This window comes from Tamandua tetradactyla, chromosome 13 (assembly GCF_023851605.1).
Source record: "Tamandua tetradactyla isolate mTamTet1 chromosome 13, mTamTet1.pri, whole genome shotgun sequence".
Classification (NCBI taxonomy): Eukaryota; Metazoa; Chordata; class Mammalia; order Pilosa; family Myrmecophagidae; genus Tamandua; species Tamandua tetradactyla.
In genome coordinates, this window is record NC_135339.1 from 72,010,120 (window position 1) to 72,027,546 (window position 17,427).

Below are 17,427 nucleotides of genomic sequence, written 5' to 3' on the forward strand. Positions count from 1 at the left end.
TTTGCAGGGTTAAGTTTCATATTAACAACCCCCAAGATTGGGGGCTCAGCCTATTGCTTTGGTTGTTCCCCACTGCTTGTGAGCATATCAAGAATTCTCTGTTTTGGGAAGTTGAATTTTCCCCCTTTCTCACCATTCCCCCAAGGGGACTTTGCATATACTTGTTTATTCCCTGTAGAACAAAGAGTTTAATGAATGCTGAGATTTAGTTCCCAGAAAACATTTGATAGGTTGAAAATTGTTTCTGGTCGGCAGTTTTGAAATTATTTTTGTCAGGAGCAATTATATGATGGAAATGGCAGTGTCAGCTGGAATCAGTTTTAACCAGACTTTGAAGTTTATTTAATTTCAACCCTAGTGTTATGTGGAAATTATGTGGGGTTTGGAAAGTTCCCTCCCCTCCATTTATTATTTTTTTTTTAACAAAGAGCCTTTTTAAATCATTTGTTTAAAGATTTGGAGTCCAAATGCTATATTGGTACAGGCTTGATTGCTTCAAATGTGGTTTTTCTCTCCCTTAGGGGTATAGAACAGGCTATGCTTACAGGCATCCTCTCATTCGAGAGAAGCCTAGGCACAAAAGTGATGTGGAAATCCCAGCAACTGTGACTGCCTTTTCCTTTGAAGATGATACAGTGCCGCTTTCTCCTCTCAAATACATGGCACAGAGACAGCAACGAGAAAAGACAAGATGGTTGAACTCACCAAATACCTACATGAAAGTGAATGTGCCTGAGGAGTCTCGGAATGGAGAAACCAGTCCCAGGACCAAAATCACAGTATGCCTCTATTTTATGTGGTTTTCCTTTACTTAACATTCTGTAGTTGCTCATGAACTATATATTCTACATCAAAAATATGGGAAAATAGGATGTTACTAATAATATCATTATATTAGCTTTTTCTAAGTGCTATGTATGAATTATTTAATTCTCCTAACAACTCTATAAGTGGATGCTGTTTTTCTGCCCATTTAATAGATAAGAAAACCAAGGCATAGGCACGAAGTGGTTAACTAATCATTTTTCAATTTTAGAGTCAGGATTTGAATGCAGGTAGCCTGGAGCCTAGTTCTTGCCCATTACATAACAATACTTTGTAGTTTATATTGTACCAATGAATTAGAACCATAAAAGAGAACATTAAATGGTGCTGAGTTACATAAATTACTGCATTTGGCTACCTTTACTGAGATCTTGTAGATTGAGTTATGGGTTAACTCATCTTTTTCAGCATTTTTCTCCAGGTTTGCTTTGGTTTTATTTTGGAATATATCCTCTAAATACTCAAATTAGTTCATCTTGTCATATAAAATAACATTCAGTATAGAAATAGCTATTTTAAAGTCTTTCTTCCCCTGGTCTATAAGATTTCTTGTCTCCCAGTAAGAGAAGATCCGTAATTAATCATACACTTCCAAGAATTAATATTATTGGCAGAGATTGATAGCCAGTCATCATTAATTTTGATAAATATTATCCTTCTTTAAGGATTGTGAGTGGGAGATAAATGAGAAACATTTTGTTTGATCCTTCCAATCCTAAGGTTCTGTGATACTGGTACTACCAGATTATCCTCTTTCTAAAATGCTCATCAGGGGACTTGTCCTCTTCTGACAGCCAAGAGTAAAAAGTAAAATCTGGAAAACCAAATCTTAAGAGATTCTTTGAGACCTTTTCAGTGACTTCTTGGCCATTATCAGTTGATGAAATTTCACTGGAGGAGACAGAACTCTGAGTGAGAGTTGCTGTGAGATCATAGTCTATATATGTGCTTGAAATATTTTCAGCATATTTTAAAATGCTGAGAGGAGAAAGTTTAATTATTAGTATAATTGCATTCACGTGAATAGTTACAGCATTTGTTTATTTAAAAAAGAAAATACTAAGTGCTCTTTATGAGTCTTTTTCTAATTAGTGTGAGATATAGGCTAATCAACTACTAAGATGCAGCTTAATAAAGTTCTTTAAAAGATTGGCAATATAGGTACCACCCCGTCTTTGTAGCCATAAAAAGTTCTTGAGCACCTGTGATGTATTTCCTTAACACAAAACTTCATTCTAGAACAATTTTAATTGTTTAGTGGATGAAAGCAGAAGACTCTTCTAAAATTAGTGGTGGAACACCTATCAAAATCGAAGATCCAAATCAGTTTGTTCCTTTAAACACAAACCCGAACGAGGTACTAGAAAAGAGAAATAAGGTAAGAGATAGTCTTTTGTGACTTGTGAACACATTTCTATGTTATTTTATGTTTAAATAACTTGTGATTGAATCTGATTAATACCAAACTTAGGTGTTTGACTATAGAAGAACTTGAAATTTAATTAAATGTAATTTTAATTTGTGTTAAATACCTCCAACTTTGTACTAGAGGAAGTATTAAAAATCTTTCTGCCTTTAAAAGCCCTGGGACTTAGTGGAAAATGTAGTTCTCTAACAATGTAGGACGATAGGAAGTTATATGCCAAAATGTGTGTAGGAGATTAATACAAGTTGTTAGGATAGTAGAAGAGAACTTTTGGGAGGTGGGAATGGAATAGATGCTTGACTTATTATAATAAACTTTTAGGAAAAGAGAAAGTAAAGATCACCTGTAATAATAAAATCCCCAAAGAATTGTTTTATTATTTTTCAATTCAGATTCGGGAACAAAATCGATATGACTTAAAAACAGCAGGACCACAATCTCAGTTGCTTGCTGGAATTGTTGTGGATAAACCTCCTTCAGTAAGTCCATGAAGCAATATGATGTTTGTTTTTTAGTCTACTACATTAATTTCTTTGCTTTTAAGTATAATTATTTTTTATTACTAAAGTAATAAAAGAATAAGTTAAAAAGTCAAATAGTTCGCAAGACTTCAAATGCCACCCTTTATTCTCAGTTTTCAGGGCTGAGGACTGCTCTTTCAATTGCTTCTTCCCATTTCTCTACATGTTTCTAAAGAGCCTCTTTAATCTGCCTTAAAATAATTTTTTTGTTTATTGATTTTGGACTTGTACTGTATTTCATCAAATCTGTTTCATCAATTGTAAGAAGTACCTCAGTTTATTTACTACTAAGAGAGAAACTGCTCATTATAATTGTAGAAACCATCAATGATAAGATGGAATCTGTTTCAGAGTTGTGAAAACATGAGAAAAATGAGCATCTTAGAATTAATGAAAGACAATAGTGATTTCCTACTATGGAAGATGAGGATTTAGCCTGTTTTCACAATGCTTTCCTTTTTGTCCCACCCCCCACCCCCATTCTTCCTGTAGAATTATATCACAGTTATTCTGTTTTTTGGTTGTTGGTGTTGTTAAATTAAATTTTAGTGTTTATCTTATTAAACATTTGCTGCTAAGTAGTTAGGTAAGTACCCATTATTGTATTTCCTTTCCTATACAGCTTTTTTGCTCCTCTGAAGTTAATAATTGCTTCCCTTTTTTGTTGGCTTAGTATTTTGGATACTTTTTTCTAGTTCTTCCCAAACTTTTCAACAGAATTAGGGTGTCCTTTTTATTACCAATTTCCACAGGGTCAAATGTAACAGGTAATCAATCACTCAGCTCCAGCCCTCATCGTTCTGGTGCAAATCTGGAGTGTTTGCTCTCCAGGCCAGTAACTCAGGCCTCATCCAAGGGATCCTTGCTCTTCTCACCTGTGCCATATCCTCTGTTTCCTGCTTTTTTGATGTGTCCCATTATAGAGCATATCCTTGAATAACTTTCTGAGAAAGGATACAAAGTAGCTAACAGTCTGAAAATGTCTTTGTATGTCTTCAGATATGCATAAAATGGGTATAAAATTCTAGTTTGGGAATAATTTCCCTCCAGCATGTGAAAATCATTTATCTGTTGTCCCCCTAACTCCATGTAATTGTTGAGAAGTGGGAGGGCATTGTGATTCCTGTACTTTTGTATATGGATCCTTGTTGGGATTTTGGTTTGTTTGTTTTTTTTTCCCTGAGAACTTTGCTTCATCTGTGCTGTCCTGAAAGTTTATAATGGTGTGGTTTGGAAGATTAGATCTCTTTTTATTCCTTGTTCTTAAAATTTAAATCTGCAAAGTCATACATCCTTCAGTTTAGAGAATTTTATTTTCGTTATTTCTTCAGTAGTCTTTTCCCTTCTAATTCTTTCTTTCAGGATATCCTGTTTGTTTGGATGTTGGACCTCTTTGAGCATCTGATTTTTTTTCTTTCCTATATTACATCTCTTTGAAATTTTTTGTTTTTGTTTTTATTTTACACGGGTAGGCACCACAAGTCGAACCTGGGTCTCTGGCCTGGTGGGCAAGAACTCTGCCACTGAGCCACCATTGCCCACCCCATCTCTTTGACTTTTTATCCTACTGTTCTACTTTTTATTCTAACCCTTTTATCAAATGTTTTATGTTGATTTTTTTTAATTTTTAGGAGTATACTAAATACTCCTTTTCTGTAACAACCTGGTCTTTGTGTCATGAATACAATATTTTCTCTTATCTCTCTAAGGGAACCTGTCTTAAATTTTCTTCAACACCCTACATGTTTTTATTCCTTCTGAGTTCCCTTTTTCTTGTTTACTTTGGTCTCTCTCCCATTTAGAAGCTTCCCTCAAATGTCCAGTAATCTGTGGCTGTCTATTTATATTTAAGAGTGAGATACTGAAAGTTGATCACAGGCTCTGGATGGTGATTGGATGTGGACCAGGTTGTTTCTTTGGAGATCCCCAGATGTTAATATCTGTAGTTCTTATATCTAAGGTCATTTCACGTATCTGGAGGAGAATTACCTAGTTTCCTGCCAATCTCCCACCATTGTTCTGGGACCTCTCAGCTGTGTTTTGTGACCCCTTAATCAGATTTTCTTAAGAATAAGCCTCTGATCTTCTGTAAGGGTTGGAGAGAGGTAAATGCTTGGCCATACGGAGTAGGGAACAGGAAACCAGAATCTGTCTGTTCCCTGTTCTAACTTTTAACTAGTGCCCCCATTTTTCAGCTTTTTCCCTCACCACCACCTTCTGTGGTATTTGATGCCTCCTATTTCTTAGAGAGACTTCTAAGAGCAAACATAACTTCTCATTTGCATCCTTCTTTGCAAGACCTATGGCTCAACTTTCTCAGCTCTGCTATCCACTCTTCTACTTGCTCTATCTTCCAAAAATGTGTTAACATTTCTCATCCTGTGTTGTTTCCTATGTTATTTTGTCCTTATAAATTTATACCATCTTTGTTGCTGTTCCCTTCCTATCATTTTAGTGGGGTTTAGGGGAGGATCAGAAATATAAGCTTGGGTTCAATTTCCCAGGTTTAATTGGAAGTCCCATTAATTCCTTTCCTGGTGAATATACCTACAGTTATATTTTCACATCAGATTTACAGAAATTTTTTAGTATAGTCTCATTTTTGTAGGCCTTTTTAAATTTTTTTAAACAAAGTGCTTTTTAAAATGGAGCAATCTTTGGTTTCTCAAGCTATTTCTTAATTATATAAGGCTTATTAGAACGTGGCTTAGTTTTATTTTTTTGAAGAAGGTTATTAAAATTGACCTATGATCAATTTAGTTGAACTCCATAAGTACATGGAATTTTTTTTTTCATTTTTTAATTCAACATAACAATATACGAATACAAACATTATTACCATATGATCATTCCATTCTTGATATATAATCAGTAACTCACAATATCATCACATAGTTTTATATTCATCATCATGATCATTTATTAGAACATTTGCATCAATTTAGAAAAAGAAATAAAAAGACAACAGATAAAAATTCATACATATCTTACCCCTTACCCCTCCCTTTCATCGATCACTAGCATTTCAATCTACTAAATTTATTTTAACACTTGTTCCCCATATTATTTATTTATTCTTAATCCATATGCTTTAATCATCTGTTAATAAGGTAGATAAAAGGAGCATCAGACACACTGTTTTCACAATCACACAGTCACATTGCACAAGCTATATCATTATATAACCGTCTTTAAGAAACATGGCTACTGGAACACAGCTCTACATCTTCAGGCACTTCCCCCCAGCCTTTCCATTATAACTTAACTAAAAAGATGATATCTATATAATGCCTAAGAATAATCTCCAGGATAACCTCTCGACTCTGTTTGGAATCTCTCAGTCATTGACACTTTATTTTGTCTCATTTCCCTCTTCCCCCTTGGTTGAGAAGGTTTTTCAATCCCTTGATGCTGAGTCCCAGCTCATTCTAGGATTTCTGTCCCACGTTGCCAGGAAGGTCCACAGCCCTGGGAGTCATGTTCCGCATAGAGAGGGGGAGGGCAGTGAGTTTGCTTGTCATGTTGGCTGAGGGAGAGAGGCCACATCTGAGCAACAAAAGAGGTTCTCGTGGGGGTGACTCTTAGGCCTAATTTTAAGTAGACTTAGCCTATCCTTTCTGAGGTTAAGTTTCATAAGAACAAACCCCAAGATTGAGGGCTCAGCCTATTGCTTTGGTTGTCCCCACTGCTTGTGAGCATATCAAGAATTCTCCACTTGGGGAAGTTGAGTTTTCCCTCTTTTTTGCCATTCCCCCAAGGGAAATTTGCAAATACTTTTATATTCACTGTTCAGATCACTCTGGGATTTATTGGGGCATCACTCTGTATGAACCTACAAAATCTCATGCCCTACTCAAGGTTCCATGTACTTATGGTGTTCAATTAAGCTGTCCACATAAGTTATATTAGGAAATGCACTAGTCAAAATATAAATTTTGTACCAAATGAACATTTTTCTTTAGTCTCACACATAAGTTAAAGTTTTAAAATATGAGTTACCATCTATTTTCAACACCCTGTAGTATTGACATTCCTTTGTTCTTCCTCATGCAAAAGCCTTTTTAAATTTGTACATTTAGTCACTATCATTATATACTCTAGGCATTCCTAGATTATACCATCTCAGTCTGTATCATCTATCTTTCCTTCTGATTTCATTCGTGCCCCCAGGCCTCCTTCCTCTATCATTCTCGAATTTAGTTTCATTCAGTGTTCTAATATTATTAGTACATAGAATTTTAAATAGGGCGTGAGATCTTGTTGATTCTTCCAGATTAATGTGGATACCCCAATATATTCCAGAGTAATTTGGACAGTGAATTAAAGAAATATTTGCAAAATCCCCTTGGGAGACTGGGGAGAAAGGAGGAAATGTTCAGCTTCCCCATTTGGAACATATCTGGTGTTCTCACAGACAGTACAGACAACCAAGTCAATAGGCTGAGCCCTCGATCTTGGAGTTTGCCCCTATAAATCTTACTCACCTTACTTGCAAAGTATAGGTGTTCTAGTTTGCTAGCTGTCAGAATGCAATATACCAGAAACGGAATGGCTTTTAAAAAGGGGAATTTAATGAGTTGCTAGTTTGCAGTTCTAAGACCAGGAAAATGTCCCAGTTAAAACAAGTCTATAGAAATGTCCAATCAAAGGCATCCAGGGTCAAGGGATTGAGAAAAACCCTAGAATGAGCTGAGACTCAGCATCAAGGGATTGAGAAAACCTTCTCGACCAAAAGGGGGAAGAGTGAAATGAGACAAAGTGTCAATGGCTGAGAGACTCCAAACAGAGTCGAGAGGTTATCCTGGAGGTTATTCTTACGCATTAAGTAGATATCACCTTGTTATCCAAGATGCAATGGAGAGGCTGGAGGGAACTGCCTGAAAATGTAGAGCTGTGTTCCAGTAGCCATGTTTCTTGATGATGATTGTATGATGATATAGCTTTCACAATGTGACTGTATGATTGTGAAAACCTTGTATCTGATGCTTCTTTTATCTACCTTGTCAACAGATGAGTAGAACATATGGAATAAAGATGAGTAATGGGGGAAACAAATGTTAAAATAAATTTAGTTTGAAATGCTAGTGATCAATGAAAGGGAGGGGTAAGGGGTATGGTATGTATAAATTTTTTTGTTTTCATTTTATTTCTTTGTCTGAATAGATGCAAATGTTCCAAGAAATGATCACGATGATGAATTTGCAACTATGTGATGATACTGTGAATTACTGATTATATATGTAGAACAGAATGATCAAAATAGGAATGTTTGCATTTATTTGGTGTTTTTTTGGTATTTAAAAAAATAAAATTAAAAAAAAAAGAAGGCATCCAGGGAAAGATACCTAGGTTCATGAAAGCCAATGAAGTTCAGGGTTTCTCTCTCAAGTGGAAGGGCACGTGGCAAACACAGTCAGAGTTTCTCTCTCATCTGGAAAGGCATGTGGTGAACACGGTCAGGGTTTCTCTCTCTTGGCTGGAAGGGCACATGCAAACATGCCTCATCTCCTAGCTTCCTCTCCTGGCTTCCTGTTTCCTGAAGCAACCTGGGAGACATTTTCGTTCTTCATCTCCAAAGGTCGCTTGCTGGTGGACTCTACTTCTCCTGGCTATGTCATTCTGCTCTGCTCTCTCTGAATCTCTTGGCTTTCTCTTTTGTCGTTCTCTTTTATAGGATTCCAGTAAACTAATCAAGACCCATCCAAATGGGTAGAGACACATCTCTATTCCAGCTTAACAACCACTCTTGATTGGGTTATATCCCCAGGGAGATGATTTAATTACAGATTCAAACATACAGTATTGAATAGGGATTATTTTGCCTTTACAAAGTTGGATTTTGATTAAAACATGGGTTTTCTAGGGTCCGTACATCTTTCAAACCAGCATGATAGGCTAAGCCTACTTAAAATTATGCCTAAGAGTCACTCCCAGATAACCTCTTTTTTTGCTCAGATGTGGCCTCTCTCTCTACGCCAGCTTGGCAGGTAAACTCATTGCCCTTCCCCCTATGTGGGATATGACTCCCCACAGGTAAATCTCCCAGGCAATCCTGGGACCCAACGTCATGGGATTGAGAAAGCGTTCTTGACCAAAAGGGGGAAGAGAGAAATGAGACAAAATAAAGTTTCAATGGCTGAGAGATTTCAGACAGAGCCAAGAGGTTATCCTGAAGGTTATTTTTATGCACTATATGGATGTACCTTTTTAGTTAAGATATAATGGAGAGGCGGGGGGGGGGGGGGGAGTGCCTGAAAATGTAGAGCTGTGTTCCAGTAGCCATGTTTTTTAAAGACGATTATATAATGATAGAGCTTTTACAATGTGACTGTGTGATTGTGAAAACCTTGTGTCTCATCCTCCTTCTGTGGACAGATGAATTAAAAAATAAGGATATAAATAAATAATATGGGAATAGGGGTAAAATATATCGGATAGTTTGAAATACTAGTGGTCCATGAGAGGGGGAGGGAAAGGGGTATGGGATATATGAGTTTTTTCATTTTTCTTTTTCTGTAGTGATGCAAATGTTCTAAAAATGATCATGGTTATGAATACACAACTAAGTGATGATATTGTGAGCCACTGATTGTACACCATGTATGGACTGTATGTGTGTGAAGACTTGTCAATAAAAATATTTTTTAATTGACCTATGACAAGCGTATGAGGTAGCATCACTGGCTATTATAATCCATTGGATCAGTTAGTCTATGAGTATTAATCTTTAAAAAAGATATTTTGAACAAAGCATGTTGCTTTATCATTCTTAAAATGGTTGTAAAATGGGGTGGTACAAATGCCATGTATATTTTTGCGTATATGTATAAAAATATATAAATTAAAACTCTCGGTAATGAATCTGTTTTTTTCCTTATAAGACTATGCAATTTGAAGATGATGATCATGCCCCTCCAGCTCCTCCCAACCCTTTCAGTCATCTCACAGAAGGAGAGCTTGAAGAGTATAAGAAGACAATCGAACGTAAACAGCAAGGCCTGGAAGGTTAGTTAATTTTTAGAATAAGCATAGGATAACCACATCTGCTAACAACAGTGTGGGAGTACCTTGATTTGGATGACAGTAAAAGCAATCGGTGGTTTTTTTAAAGTTTTCCTTTTGTGATTGATTTTTCTACTTCACCTCACCTAGTCCCTTACTTTGTATAGGTAGGTCTGCAACGCTACCGCAAACTCTATATCTTAACACATAGAGGAAACAACTTTTTTTCCTCTGAAAGCGGTCTCAGTGCTAGTTATTTCATAACAAAAGCATTTATAGGGATGTGAAATCCCCAGATAAGTAAAGAATTGTTAACCAGAGCAAATGTAGATTCATTAACAGATTTAAGCATTCTCATAGTATGTTACCATTTTGTTTTGTTTTTTTACTTTGGAATAATTATAGATTTACAAGTATGTGGCTTTAAAGCTCTGTAAAATCTCCTTCAATTCCAGTTGATCCTCCTTAATCACACAGGCACCCTAGTGAGGTTGAGTTTTTCTGCATTCAGAACTTTTAGTGAATAGTTTGTTAGCTTTGTATTTAAGAAATGTTAATGAAAGCATCCCGACTAACTGAATGCTTAGCTACCTTTTTCTCTAGAGTAAGAGATTCCTTACAGCAAGGCTCTCAATTTGAGTCTTTGGATAAATCTTTCATGAAACATCTGAAAAATACATTCTGAATTGTGTACAATGACATTCAGGGAAAGGGGATTCAGGGTGAGAGACAGGAAGTCTGTGATCCCAAAAGTGGGTAAGAGCCTCTGTATTAAAGCATCATTGACATATAGTTGAAAATCTTCTGTTTTAGATTTTTATCCAAGGCAAAATAGAAGTCAGTTGTTAAAAAATTTGTGTCCATGTTAGATATCACGTAGGAAGAATTAATGACAATTGAATCATCCGGAGAATACTTTTTATCAATGTGTTTATACCATACTCACAAAAGGGAGTCATCTTAATGTAATTACACTACATGTTCTAAGTGGTATTATTGAACTTTGTAGAGTCTTATATAAGGTTGGCACCCTCCTCTGTTTTTTGTTTTTGTAAAATGTCCGTCTTTAATCTCTTACCTTTTGAAAGCCTAAAGATGTCAGGTAACAAGTACTGCACCCTAGAACCATCACCTTTTATTTGTAATTTTACAAATAGTTTCTTCCACCTTCATCATGAACTTCTAAAGTAGCTCACTAATATTGCTTGACAGAATCACTAATTGGATTTGTTCAAAAATTCTCTGAAGCCTTCTGCCTCATTTATGCAGCACCATTGGTGAGGTTTCATTGTTTTATCTGGCTGCTCACTATATTTTGTTTTTCTGACATTCTAGCAAAAGCTGAATGCATACATGCTATTTGCCTGGGCTGCCAGTAGCTGTGCTTCATGTATATAAGATTACTATTAGCAGCCAGAAATTTTAACACATTAATTTATTTTTAAAACATAATTATCAATACTAGGAATAACTGTTAGCATGCTTGGCTCCCAGCTAAAGATCTCTGTGTATGCAGGCATTTGATGTATGCACTAACCTCCCAACTTAGGCTTCTTTTTCTGTTTTGTTTTGCATGGCTTTTAACTAAACTCTTATCCAACAGATGCTGAGCAGGACTTATTCTCAGATGACGCTTCATCTGTTTCACAAATTCAGTCTCAAACTCAGTCACCGCAAAATGTCCCTGAAAAATTAGAAGGTATTCTCTGTAATTTCCCATAGCATTCACTGAGTTAATCTTAAGAGTCTGTCCCTCTTTCATTTGTTTTCATGTAGGGATATTGAACACCTGTTTACAGTAAGTTTGCCATGGAATTTACTTACACTTTCCAGTATTTTTATAATTTTTATTAAGTGGAGTGCTACTTTTTTGTTCAACATTTTAAATAGATTTACCTTAAATGGACTTGGGCAACCCATAGTTTTTAAAAATTTTGGAATTAAAATGGATTTGTCACAAGTCTTCCTATCAGAAACTGAAGTCTTTTTCAGCTTTGATTGCCAAATGACCCAAAAACTAAATAAAAATATGTCATCTTTTTTCATATATGCTGGCTTGACTTATGAAACTGTCATAATCAAACTGTGTAAACTATGGAATTATCTAGCATTCACTCTATGGTCTAAAAACTTTTTTCTCTCCACTTCAATTAAGAAGATTAGCTTCATGCTAATAGATCCATGGTCTGTTAAAGTAATGTCAACTTCATTAGAATTGAATGTAGTCGCTAGTACATTTTTAAAACATTTCAGTTTGTAAAATTACGCAGAGATGTTAACTATGTAAAATAATGAGAAAAAAAACTCCCTTTTGTAGAAAACCATGAGCTATTTTCCAAGAGTTTCATCTCCATGGAAGTGCCTGTCATGGTAGTCAATGGCAAGGATGACATGCATGATGTCGAAGATGAGCTTGCTGAGCGAGTGAGCAGGCTAACTACAAGCACGACTATAGAAAACATCGAGATTACCATTAAGTCTCCAGAAAAAATAGAAGAAGTCCTGTCACCCGAAGGCTCACCTTCAAAATCACCATCCAAGAAGAAGAAGAAATTCCGCACTCCTTCCTTTCTGAAAAAGAACAAAAAAAAAGAGAAAGTTGAAGCCTAAATGAAGTCTTTTTATAATTAGTATCATTATTACAGTGTGGCATTGCACATTTTAATATCACAGTTAAGTTGATCATTAATATGCAGTGGTAGATAAGGGGGTATGTAGCAAACTGGACTTTAAGGACTGGAAAGCGGTTTTAGTAAAAGAAAAACATACGATGAAAAAAATCTCTTAAATTCATCTCTCATTTTATATGTCCCAAAATGGCTTTGACTTTTTAAGCAATTGCTGGTTTTAGTTAGCTCTGGCCTCATGAGAAATTATTATAGATCATCACAAACAGATATCTGTCTGAATTGCTTCAGGCCATCTCCATAATATCTGTTGGAAAAAATTATCAAGGAGCAGGCAAGAGAATTTTTAATGTCTCAATAACTGCTTCCCTTGGTAATCAGATTATAATTTTTTATCATGATTATTGACTATACCTTTGGGGTCCCCATTGTTTCAATGGGTATTAATAGAGTGTTTTAAAAGCTTCTATAAGACAAGAATCTATAGCATTAGTATACACTGGCACATGATTTTTTTAAAATTTAAGAAAAGATTAATTTGGAATTTTATTCATTGTATAAAATTCCCTTACCTGAAGTAACTTTGCCAAAAAAATGTCATTTTAGTAAACTATAATTTTTGAAAACTTCCTTTTTTATTAGTTTAGAAAACCCCTTATTTTTCAACAAAGGGGATTTTATACACATAACATGGGCTCTATTTAGTTTAACTGGCAAAACACTTTTTTGTATGTTAAGATGTTTGTATACCATTCCGTATAAAGATGTCATAAGCATATTAGCCAATCATTTAACAGTAGAGCATATTTGAGGCAGCTTGGTACTGAGTATATTAAATATAATTCAAGAATCCAGGAACTTGGTACAAAAGGGGACCTAGAATATATAAAGATATTAACTGGACTCATATTTGAATCTTACAATGTATTTTTCTCTTAATATTGATAAATAATGAAATAAAATCTCACAAAGTAAATAAAAGGGCGAGGGATGAAAAGGAAGTGAAAAATTAAGGGAACAAAAGATGGGACATTAAAAGGTTTCTAGTTTGATAATTACTCATATTGACTATAAGATGTAAAGTGTGATTTGTTGGAAATATGTCCTAAATTTCTATAATTCTGTTTCTCTGTCCAAATCAACACATTTCGTGGTTTAAATTCAAATTTTTGAAGGGTTGAATCCTTCTAATTTGTTCATCTTTAGAGGGCAGCACCAAAAGAAATCAGTGAATATAATCCCACTAGTGAAAAAACTACCACGTCTTGATTTTTACAAATCTTTTTATCTTTTCAATTTACTTTCTAATGTAAATACAAATTTAACCTTAGACTTAATATAGTTTCCCCTGCTTCACCCGAGTGATGTCATAAATCAATGTAAAATCAATGATCCAAAATGGCCAGTGAGTAAAAATAATCCAAAGTGTTTCTGGAGGGTGAGTTCGCATGCAAAAACTGAAGTTGATTACAGTGTATTCTGGGCTGGTTCTGTTTGTGCGTATGATAATACAAAGTTGAGATGGAGCCTGGAAATGTCATTCTAGATCTCTCTAACTACTGGAATCAGTGTTTTAATCTTAGTGAAAACTTTCAGTTGCTTAACTCTGTATTTGAGGGTTTTTTTTTTATGTTCTACATCATTTATGTTGTATTACAACATTTGTAGAAACAGTAGCCTGTGAACTATGCTTTTCCATAACTTTAAAGATATATATATATCTAAATGAATGCAGTGTGCATAAATATTTTTAAAATGCAACAGTAAACTATTTGCACCTTTTGCTAATGCCTCTATTTACTTGCTTTGTCATAAAGAATGAGCCAATGAACCTCTGTGTCCTGTGGAAAAATGTGTAAATGTTATCTGATACTGCTCATAGATGTAATGCTAATTAATGTTAAATCACAAATAAACAGTATTTTAAATAGATGGATTTGGTATTATGAGCTTTCTTCAATTCAGCAATGGTCCTTAGCCTGAATAGCTGGTGTTCTGTTGCATTTTATACTTCAGTGAAACTTTTGAGTAAGATGGATATTTCTGAGAAGGGATGCCCTGATAAATTTATTTATGAATTAGTTGAAAATTGACTATTTATATAAAACCCTTCTTGTTTCAGAATGTTGGAGGGTATTTTATACAAGTGACCTCTTTTTTGTTTACATAGAGTAAGATGACCTTAACTTTATTTCTGAGATCTGAATATCTTTCAAAATTTTGGACTCTGATTCTCAGTCTCAGTTCTGTTCAGATCTATCAGTGTAGAAGAATAAATGATGTTACAGAATATGGGCTGAGTTTATATATTACCTCACCCTTTTTTATTTGTGTATTATACAAATAACAGTGTAACAATAATGAAACTAATAAAGAATAGACTATAGTTCACAGACCCACTACAGTAACATTTTTTCAAAATATGTATTCCCTTCCAACTCTTTTCTGATTATGTGTGTATTTTTTACATAAGGTAATAATAGTGTGAATGTGATTTTTATTCTTTTTTTCCTACTTAACACAGCATAAGCTATCTTAGAAGATTTCCAGACAGAATCCCTCCATGAATAAATTTTCTTGTGATTTTTTTCTACTTTGTCCTATAAATAGAGTCCAAGAGAGTAAATCTTGTTAATTGAGGATTCTGCTTAATCAAAGGTATGTTTGTTTTTGTTTTTTACTGTATTACCCATTTTCAAAATGAAGGGTTTGGGCAGAGAAAACTAGATAGTCTTTGGCTTGTAAATAGCCCTTTGGTGCAAAAGGGTTGTTTAAGAAAGATATTCATTTCAAAATTACCTTCTACAAAGCTACAAAGACATTTATCCTCAGCACACACTTGAGAGTCAATATATATTAATATGAAAGGCATGTTGTGCCTTTTCCTCCATTGATCGGTATTTGGCAAGAAATAAAGTGGAATGAATATATAAAATTGTAAAAACCCTAGTTTATCTTAACATTAGCAGGCAGAAAGCACAAGAAGGAAAGCTAGTCATTTTTTTTATCACGAGTATATCCTACACACGTATACGGGTCGTCACTTTGGCCAAATTGGGATTTTGGAACAGTCTTCTGTCTGGCCGCTAGAGGGTAGAATAGACCTAGCGATCCAATACACTTCCAGGCTTTGCACCCAACTTCCCTTTTCTTGGCATATAGGCACCATAGTGTTTGTTGTGAAATATTCAGAACTTGTAAAAGAAGATGTTTATTTTGTTGTTCAACATTCTCCTACTAGGCTGTTATTGACATTGTTATCCAAGCAGTTCCCACTTCACCAATGGAAATACTGCCGTAGTAACTAATGCAGTGTTGAAAATGTTTGCGCATGGTCTCAAAAAGAAACTGGTAGAAAGTGACTCTTTGAGGGGGGGAGTTTTCATGCTTTTAAGTCACAACATAATGACTCCGTCAATTTTTTTTTGACTTGGGAAGAAATTGCTAATATTTACCATTGCTGATACCTTATATATACCAAAGATTATACTAACTACATTTTAGGTTTTATCTCAACCCCCTAATTGTGATGAGTTGAATTGTGTCCCCCAAAAAGATAAGTTCAAGTCTTAACCCCCAGTCCCATGAGTATAACCTTATTTGGAAATAGGGTCTTTGAAGATGTGATTAGTTAAAATGAGGCAAACCTAGATTGCAGCAGTCCCTAATCCAGTGTGTCTGGTGTCCTTATAAGAAGGGAGAGAATTAAACACAGAGAGAAGAATGCCGTGTGATAACTGATGCAGAGAGCACCATGGATTGCTGATAAGCCACCACCAGAAGCCAAGGAAGAGGCATGGACAGATTCTTCCTTACAGAGGAATCAATACCCTACCAACACCTTGATTTTGAACATCTAGCCACCAGAACGGTGAGACCATAAATATCTGCTGTTTTAAGTCTCCCAGTTTGTCGTTCTTCATTGTAGTGTCCCTAGGAAACAAAGATACCGACATCCCAACAAAGAAGATGGAAAGGGGGTGGTAGTATTTTACCCACAGAGATTCAGACTTCTAAAATTACCTGGTATCGTCTATGTGCCATACCCTGTATGCTTCCAATGTACATATTTTGGTGTTTTTTTAGGAAGAAACAGTCCCCCTAGTTTGTGCTCTAAGTCGTGTCATGGAGACTTCGTGTTTTGAAAAAAGTATATTTGGGATAAAATATTGACCTTTGATTTGGAAAACTTTTATTTTTTGTTCTAACAAGTCACTTCAAGAATGAAAAAAGTGATAAATATCTTAAAAGTGGGTATGACCTGTGGTGATAGCATCTTTTAGAACCAACTCTTGAGTCTTCACCATGACACCTGGAAGTAAAGTTATCACTTTCCCTTGGCTTAAGATTCAGCTAAGACTTGGATAGAAGCCCCTTTTTCTTGTTCTTTCTTTTTTATTTTTAATACTGGGGGCAGGAGGAGATATTCTAAAGATGTTTTAAAATGATAACTTCATCTAGTGATAGAACTTACTTTTAAAGATCAGAAGCATACTGTATTTACTTATTTCATTTAAATGAGTATTCTTGGAGATGGACTTTCTTTGAGAAAAACCTATTGTACATCTGGAGATCAGAACATGAATAGGGTTTTTGGGAAAATTTTGGTAGAAAAACCCTGAATTTGCAAATTCAATAGTTTGCAAAGGTGTTTCATTTCTAAGAGATGGCCATTCAGAGGCATACTGGGTCTAAATTTAGCTTTAGCTAATTAAGGGAACTTCCTTCAAATTATCTTGGAGCTTGAATTGAAAACTTTATTCAAATTATGCATTCTAAGTACAGTATAAAATTGATGAAACTTTCAGATAAATTTCGTAACTTCCTCATGAATGTGAAATACTTATAAAACTAGATGATATTCTTGCAATAAATGAAATAATGAGATGATTTTTAAATGGACATTTAAACTGTAAAAAGCATAAATATAGATAGCTAAGGGGTTAGCAAATTTTTCCTGCAAATGGCAGATAGTAAATATTTTAGTTGCTATATGTTCTCTGTCAGGCTACGTGTTGTTGGTGGC

General features: G+C 35.0%; 1 protein-coding gene across 15 annotated transcripts in view; it reads left to right on the forward strand.

Moving 5' to 3' along the window:
• The window catches only part of ADD3 (adducin 3), a 169,865-nt gene extending 155,532 nt beyond the window's left edge, over positions 1-14,333 (forward strand). For 14 of the 15 annotated variants that reach the window (XM_077125985.1, XM_077125978.1, XM_077125990.1 and 11 more), the window contains 6 exons: positions 522-779; positions 2,084-2,203; positions 2,644-2,730; positions 9,654-9,777; positions 11,378-11,473; positions 12,092-14,333. In XM_077125985.1, coding sequence (XP_076982100.1) covers positions 522-779; positions 2,084-2,203; positions 2,644-2,730; positions 9,654-9,777; positions 11,378-11,473; positions 12,092-12,384 — 978 coding nt within the window. In that variant the 3' untranslated portion in view covers positions 12,385-14,333. The remainder of the gene's footprint in view (positions 1-521; positions 780-2,083; positions 2,204-2,643; positions 2,731-9,653; positions 9,778-11,377; positions 11,474-12,091) is intronic. The other variant, XM_077125991.1, reaches the window with a different exon arrangement.
• The last annotated feature ends 3,094 nt before the right edge of the window (positions 14,334-17,427 follow it).